The following is an 8,403-nucleotide window of genomic DNA, read 5'->3' as shown; positions in this document are numbered from 1 at the left end:
ATCCCAGCCTCTCCCCTGCTCCCGTGCTCTGCGGATCTCCCCTGACCGCTCTCCACGGCCCGGACCCGGGGGCTGGCCCAGGGCCCTGCAGGCTCTGGCGTCCTGATGCCCCCAAGCTCCCTCTCCTGAGAAGCCATCAGCACCACCCAGACTTGGGGGCAGGCGCCAGGGACGGACGTGGGCCAGTGCGAGCCCAGAGGGCCCGAAGGCCGGGGCCCACCATGGCCCAAGCCCTGCCCTGGCTCCTGCTGTGGATGGGCGCGGGAGTGCTGCCTGCCCACGGCACCCAGCACGGCATCCGGCTGCCCCTGCGCAGCGGCCTGGGGGGAGCCCCCGTGGGGCTGCGGCTGCCCCGGGAGACCGACGAAGAGCTCGAGGAGCCCGGCCGGAGGGGCAGCTTTGTGGAGATGGTGGACAACCTGAGGGGCAAGTCGGGGCAGGGCTACTACGTGGAGATGACCGTGGGCAGCCCCCCGCAGACGGTAAGGTGGTCAGGCCAGCCCTTAGCCCTCCGCCTGCATGAGCAGAGGGGAGACAGGCCGGGGATGCCTCGGGCTGGCCCCTGCTCAAATGGGCTGGTGGGGACAGCAGGAGGGACCCCTCCCCAGCCATTCCCCGGGGTCACGTGGTTGTTGGCAGAAGTGTTCCCAAGCTCCCCTTTCCCTTCTCCTCTCCCCTGACTGCCTGGTTCCCCTTGCTCCTCATCTGACACACACACCCTCGGGAAGGATTTGGGGCAAGAGAGACACATCAGCTGGGGACACTGACCTGGAAGAAGGGTCCGCCACAGGGGCACTATAACAGGTGTCAGCCCCTTCTGACAGTGGCCCAGTCCGAGTCTCCCAAATCCCACCACTCTGGAAGTTGGCCACCCAACCTTGTCCCCTCCTCTGATTCCCACCATTGTTCCCAGCACCTCCATGACCAAGGAATCCTGGCAGCAGTTGAATCAGCCCCTTGCTCCCACCATCTGGGCTGCCACTGGGACGGCAAAGTGAGGTTGCCGAGGCCCCCCTGATTGCACTCAGCCCGGAAGCCCTGGACAGGCTCCTGCCGTCCCCTCCTCCTCCCCTTTTCCCTCTGGCAGGCTACACTCCAGCCCCTCCCCCACCCCACATCCCCCCAGGCCAGAGGGGAACTGAACTGAGCCTAGGGAAAGGACAAATGGTCGGAAAGGAGCCAGAGTTCCCTTTTAAGAGTGATACTCCTTTCATGGTGGGGGAGAGGAGAGTTGTACAGAAAACCATGTGCCCTCCCCATCCTTCCTAACAATCTCCAAGGTAGCTGGTGGAGGTGGCACCCTCTGCACCTCTGTGGGTGAGCAGCCCTCCATGTGGGGTGCTGTGGCTGACCTCTGTGTGCATCTGCCGCCTCTGTGGGCGAGTCCGGGCCTGGGCAGCCCTGTGGTTCTCTGTACGCTGGTGCGTGTCACCTTGAATCTGATCCTGCACATCTCTGTGAGCCACCTCCGGATCTGTGTCCTTGGGAGGGTCTGTGAAGGTGGGAGTGTGTTTGGGGTGGGTAGAGGGGACAGCCACACTTTCCTGAACTTCTCAGACAGCTGGAACTGGGAGAAACACAAACCCCCACCTCCCAATTACTTTACAGAAGCCAGCCTTCCTAGGTGCATGCTCCCCAGCCCTACCTCTCAGCTAGTCAAAAGCCTGGTCTTCCCCACTTTCTCATCCTCTTTCCTGTGCACCATAACTTCCCCAGAAGTAGTCTCCAGTGGGAGGTTGAGGGGGCAGGACAGAGGCCAAATCCAGGCCCTGAGCAAACAGATTGCTAGATGATATCGTCAGGGAGCAGCGGGTATGCAGAGACCTGGGACCTACTCCTGTTTCTGCTACTGATGTGCTTTGCAAACTGTGCATGGACCTCTTCTCAGGAGAGGGAGCTTGGGGAACTGTGCATGATGCAGGACGGAGCTGCAGAACCCACACAAGCTTTGAGGTCAGACAGTCCATGAATCCCAGCTCTACCACCCACAGCTTTTCCTCTTCTCAGCTATGTGGCCTTGGGCAAATTGCATAACCTCTCTGAAACAACTGTCATGTCTTTAAAATGAGTAGAAAATGAGATCTCCTTTGCAAGGTAATTGTGAGGATTAAGTTGTGAGGGTTAATTGTTCTAGGTGCTTTCACCCAGAACAATGCACCTGCATACAAAACTGACCTCCAACAAATATGAAGTCAGTTTATCTTTGTCTGGCCTGTTCTGCCTCTTCTATGCTATGTAATGAGGCATAAAAACTTGGATGTCCTGGACCTCCACGTTTTACATGTATAACACTGGGGTATCCTGTAATCCCAGCACTTTGGGAGGGCGAGGCAGGCAGATCACCTGAGGTCAGGAGTTCGAGACCAGCCTGACCAACATAGCGAAACCCCGTTTCTACTAAAAATACAAAAACAATTAGCTGGGCGTGGTGGCATGTATCTGTAATCCCAGCTACTCAGGAGGCTGAGGCAGGAGAAAAACTTGAACCCGGGAGGCAGAGGTTGCAGTGAGCCAAGATTGCGCCATTGCCCTCCAGCCTGGGCAACAAGAGCAAAACTCCGTCTCAGAAAAAAACAAAAACAAAAACAGCCGGGCATGGTGGCTCATGCTTGTAATCCCGGCACTTTGGGAGGCCGAGGTGGGCAGATCACCTGAGGTCAGGAGTTCAAGACCAGCCTGAACATCATGGAGAAACCCTGTCTCTACCAGAAGTACAAAATTAGCCAGGCATAGTGGCACATGCCTGTAATCCCAGCTACTCAGGAGGCAGAGGCAGGAGAATAGCTTGAACCCAGGAGGCAGAGGCTGCAGTGAGCCAAAATCGTGCCATTGGACTCCAGCCTGGGCCACAAGAGCGAAACTCCGTCTAAAAAAAAAAAAAAAAAAAAAACTGGAGTATCCATTACTGTACTTCCCTGATCCCCTGCAATAATGCATACATCCTGCGGCCCAGTACTTAGCAGAGAGTAATTTCTCAATAAATGTCAGTTCCTTCCTCACTCCTTTCTAGAAGAGAAAAGTGGGCTTAAAGTTCAACACCAGTCCAGGAAGCTAGTGCCAGGGAGCCCACAACTAAAGCAACTGTGTGGCTTGCACTATGGTTTCTAACTAAGCCTGCATCAGCCAGTCTCTGCTCTCTGGTGGTGGCTTGGACTCTCTCCCCATCTGTCTGCAAGAAGGACACCCTGTCTTCCTACCTGGCGCAGCTGTTGTAAGTGCCAAATGAGAACTTGGATGGCATTGTATTCTGAACAAGTAAAAGTGAAATTTGGGGAGCACTTTCTCTGTGCTAGGCAGTTAATTGCTGGTGCTTGGGGGCTGATCCACAAACAGACAAGAAGATAAGTTTTCTGCACCATAGAGTTAGAGTGGAAGTGAAAGGGCGGAAGTGACAAGTACAAGGTCATCCATGCAGATATACTCAAAGTGAGGTCTGCAAACCCTCATTGGAATCAGCTAAAAATGTAAATTCCCTGGCCCCATCCCAGACCTCTAGAGACAGTCTCTCTGAGAATGGGGCCCCGCAGTTTGTGCCTCAAATTTGCGAACCATTTATGGCCAGACGCGGTGGCTCACGCCTGTAATCCCAGCACTTTGGGAGGCTGAGGCGGATGGATCACGAGGTCAGGAGTTCAAGACCAACCTGGCCAATGTGGTGAAACCCCGTCTCTACTAAAAATACAAAAATTAGCTGGGTGTGGTGGCGAGTGCCTGTAGTCCCAGCTACTCAGGGCACAGAGGCAGAAAAATCTCTTGAACCCAGGAGGCAGAGGTTGCAGTGAGCCAAGATCACGCCACTGCACTCTAGCCTGGGTGACAGAGCGAGACTCCATCTCAAAAAATAAATAAATAAAAACAAAAAGAGTAGGACTGAAAGACACAGGCACAGGGGCCCTCACAACAGTCCAGGTGTGAGGCCCTCTATGACAAGGAGGGCATTAGGCTGCGATAAGATGGAAAGAGAAAGGAAGAGTAAGATGCAGAGAACGTGCCAGGGCAGGTGGGGAAGATTTTGTGACATTGGTGTGAAGGGAAAGGAAGAAGGCATCAATGATGGTTTTAAGATTCTGATCTGGGCCGGGCGCGGTGGCTCAAGCCTGTAATCCCAGCACTTTGGGAGGCCGAGACGGGCGGATCACGAGGTCAGGAGATCGAGACCATGCTGGCTAACACGGTGAAACCCCGTCTCTACTAAAAAATACAAAAAACTAGCCGGGCGAGGTGGCAGGCGTCTGTAGTCCCAGCTACTCGGGAGGCTGAGGCAGGAGAATGGCCTCAACCCGGGAGGCGGAGCTTGCAGTGAGCTGAGATCTGGCCACTGCACTCCAGCCCGGGCGACAGAGCGAGACTCCGTCTCAAAAAAAAAAAAAAAAAAAAGATTCTGATCTGGGGTGAACTGGAGGATAACAAGACTGTGGGAATAGGAAAGGTGGCAGAAGGGGATGGCTTATAGTACTTGTATACAAATGTATTTGTTTGTTTGTTTATTAATTATAGGGTCTCACTCTGTTACCCAGGCTGGAGTGCAGGGGCACAATCATAGCTCCTGGGCTCAAGTGATCCTCCTGCCTCAGGCTCCTGAGTAACTGGGGCTACAAGCACATCCACCAGGCCCAGCTGATTTTTTTTCAAATTGTCTCACTATGTTGCCCAGGCTGGTCTCCAACTTCTGGACTCAAGTGATGCTTCCACCTTAGCCTCCTACTAGTTTGTCCCTTACAGCAATTCCTGCATTATATAAAAGGACAACTTCAGTGAGCTGTGATTGCACCACTGCAATCTCCAGCATGTCAGAGGGTGACAGAGACCCTGTCTCTAAAAAAGAAAAAGAAAAAAAAAAAGAAAAAGAAAGGTCTTTATCACTCACAGTGTCTAGCAGAAGAAATGGGGTTGAAAGGTTAAACCACTGGCCAGGTAGAAGGCCAGTAAGTTAAGACCTGTTTCGTCCTTGTTCTTCCTACTATGCCATTTGTCTTGGGGAAGAAGAAGTTTATCACAAGCATCCCTCTTCCATTCTCCTATTACACCTGGTGATACCTCCATTACTACACTTGTGACATATTACAACTGTTTTTGTGTTTGTTTCTCTCATAAAACTTCAAGCTCTGGCCAGGTGCAGTGGCTCATGCCTGTAATCCCAGCACTTTGGGAGGCTGAGGCAGGAGGATCATCTGAGGCCAGGAGTTCAAGACCAGCCTGACCAATATGGTGAAACCCTGTCTCTACTAAAAATACAAAAATTAGCCGGGCATGGTGGCAGGCGCTTGTAATCCCAGCTGCTGGGGAGGCTGAGACAGGAGAATTGCTTGAACGTGGGAGGCAGAGGTTGCAGTGAGCTGAGATCGTGCCACTGCACTCCAGAGTGAGACTCTGTCTCAAACAAACAAACAAAACTTCAAGCTCCTAAGGACAGTGTCTTTTAAATTTTATTTATTTTGCAGTTATCCTTTCTTTGCGTTATAATAATCTGTAACAATGCCGAGTTCAGAATATACACCTAAAAAACATTGAGTGAATGAATACATGAGCTGCAAGTCTCTGAACAGAACTGTTGAAGGGCAGTTGTAAATGCAGAACTGTAGCTCTTGGAGAAAGTATTTTTATTCTTTTAAATGAAAGGGCCGGGTGCAGTGGTTCACACCTGTAATCCCAGCACTAAGGTGAGGCTGAGGCGGGCAGATCACCTGAGGTTGGGAATTTGAGACCAGCCTGGCCAACATGGTGAAGTCCCATCTCTACTAAAAATACAAAAATTAGCTGGGTGTGGTGGCACGCGCCTGTAAACTCAGCTACTCAAGAGGCTGAGGCAGGAGAATCACTTGAGCCTGGGAGGCAGAGGTTGCAGTGAGCTGAGATCGCGCCACTGCACTCCAGCCTGGGTGACAGAGTGAGACCCTGTCTCTAAATAAATAAATAAAAGGATGTTATCTCATTTTGATATTATGAGCATCACTGACCAAACACAGGATAATAAGGTAACTGTTAGGAGTGAAATTTGGTGATAGTCAATTCAGTGTAACAGATATTTATTGAGTACCTACTGTGTGTAGAAGAGAAAAATCATGCCATAGTCTTAGCCCTTGGGCAGCTAACAATCTAATGTGAGACGTAGACATAATACCTAAATATTACACAAGACCAAATGCATTTGGTACAAATAGTGGAACAGTGGGTCTTGGAAGTGCACACAGAGAAGCAGCTACTTCTGACATGGTATTAGGGACAGCTTGCTGGAAAAGGAGGTTTTTGTTTTGTTTTGTTTGTGTGTGTGTGTGTGTGTTTTTGTTTTTTTTTTTTTTGAGAGGGAGTCTTGCTCTGTCACCCAGGGATCCACCCACCTCGGCCTCCCAAAGTGCTGGGATTATAGGCATAAGCCACCACCGCGCCCAGCCAAAAAGGAGGTGTTTGAATAAGACCTCGAAAGAGGAGAAAGCTTTGCAATATGGAGAGTGGTGAGAAGGAGCGCTTCATGAAGAAAAGCGTGAACCATGGTGAGAAGCCAGAAGGCATGGTGGGGATGCGGGGCTGACAGGACTTTGGGTTTTATTCTGCAAACAGTAAGGAATCGTTGTAGGTATACGAGAAGAGGGATGATATCGTCTATTTCAGTTCTAGGAAAACAGCTTCAGTATGCAGGATGACTTGGGAGAGTCCAGCATCATGACTCTAGACATGGAAACAAGGATCTCAGGATACATGGGCCTGAAAGAGGGTGGTGGCAGTGAGGGTAGAAAGGAGGAATCAGTATTTATCCATTGTTTAACCAGTTATTCTGTGCACTTGATGAGATGTATGGGGTGAGAGAGAGGCAAGAGGAGATGATGGCTTTGTTTAACCTCTCTGACTTTTTGTCAGGGAACAAAGCAACAGGGGCAAGATTTTGAAGCACAATATAGTTTTTTTGTTTGTTCGTTTTGAGACGGAGTTTCACTCTGTCGCCCAGGCTGGAGTGCAGTGGCGCAATCTCAGCTCACTGCAACGTCTACTTCCTAGGTTCCAATGATTCTCCTGCCTCAGCTTCACAAACAGCTGGGATTACAGGTGCCTGCCACCACACCCAGCTAATTTTTTTTGTATTTTTAGTAGAGACAGGGGTTTCACCACGTTGGCCAGACTGGTTTCAAACTCCTGACCTCAAGTGATCCGCCCGCCTCAGCCTCCCAGAGTCCTAGAATTACAGGTATGAGCCACCGCACCCAGCCAGGAAGCACAATATAGTTTACCAAAGTTTATGTTTATTATTCTGCTTTAATTATAAGGGATAAGTATTAGCATACCCATTTTGGGGATGAGGAAACTGAGGCCCAGAGAGACTAAGTGTCTCGTCCAAAGTGATTCCGTTAAGAACAGAGTAGGGGTTCAAATCTAGGTCTTTGGATTCTGAGTCCAAATACTGGGGCCTGTCCTTCCTGTGTTCTACGATCTGGGACATGTTGGTTGCCTTTGAGAGGCTAGTGGGTCATCCTTGTGGAAGTGTTCAGCCACCAGCTGACAGTGGGAATCTGGAGAGAGGTTAGAACTGGACAGGCAGACAGGACTCATCCACAGAGAGGCTGTGAAAGCCAAGTTAAAAATAGTCTTGTTCGTTGACGGAACGGAGAGGGAAAGGAGAAAAATGATTAGGGAAAGAATATTAGGTGTAGACAAGGAAGCAAGAGAAAATTATCAGAGCAGTAGAAAACTATGAGGGCTCAGGGTCTCAGAAACCAAGAAGGGCCACGTGGGTTTTCTTTTTTTCCTCTCCTTCCCCCATAATGGCTTCAAACTGTGCTTGGCAGGGTTCTGTAAAGACCTCAGTGGTGAAGGAGAAGGCTGGGAGCAGTCAACACTCTAGATCCCCACCCTTCCTGTCACCAAGCAATCCCCATCCCCCTGCCCCAAATCTCCTGAGCCTCCCAGGATAACTTTGCTTTTATTGTTTTCATACAGTGGACTTCTGGGTTATATTTTTTAAAAAAGAGTTTTTATAATAAAAAGGTTGAAAACCATCAAGCTCAAAGAACCACCTTCCAAATCACACAAAGCCAGCAAGACCCCAGCTCCATAAGTTGCCTACCCCAGTCCCTGCAACCACCACTGGCTTTCCTGGATTGGGCCTCAGGTTGCACACAAGCCCTTGCTGGAGCCCTCATCTTGTCACTCCAAATTCTCCTCTACTCCCCAGATCAGTAAAGAAGAGTTTAGCTGGGAGTGAGGGGGCATTGAGAAAGAGTGTGCTCTCTCTAAAAGCACTAAGGTGGAAGGTCAGGAACCCTTCTTGGGCCTCTCCAATAAAGGGCTGGGCAGAAAATTCCAGTTGAAAATCCAGGAAGAGGCCAGGCACAGTGGCTCACACCTGTAATCCCAGCACTTTGGGAGGCCAAGGCAGGTGGATCACCTGAGGTCAGAAGTTCAAGACCAGCA

General features: G+C 50.6%; 1 protein-coding gene across 4 annotated transcripts in view; it reads left to right on the top strand.

The window, feature by feature from the left end:
- Positions 1–8,403, top strand: part of BACE1 (beta-site APP-cleaving enzyme 1) — a 31,261-nt gene continuing 22,858 nt past the window's right edge. For all 4 annotated transcript variants that reach the window (XM_011926845.1, XM_011926844.1, XM_011926843.1 and 1 more), the window contains exon 1: positions 1–482. In XM_011926845.1, coding sequence (XP_011782235.1) covers positions 222–482 — 261 coding nt within the window. In that variant the 5' untranslated portion in view covers positions 1–221. The remainder of the gene's footprint in view (positions 483–8,403) is intronic.

The sequence above is a fragment of the Colobus angolensis genome, unplaced genomic scaffold (assembly GCF_000951035.1).
Source record: "Colobus angolensis palliatus isolate OR3802 unplaced genomic scaffold, Cang.pa_1.0 Scaffold7, whole genome shotgun sequence".
In the NCBI taxonomy this organism is placed as follows: Eukaryota; Metazoa; Chordata; class Mammalia; order Primates; family Cercopithecidae; genus Colobus; species Colobus angolensis.
Note: the sequence above shows the minus strand (reverse complement) of the source record. Positions and strands in the feature narration are given on the sequence as shown.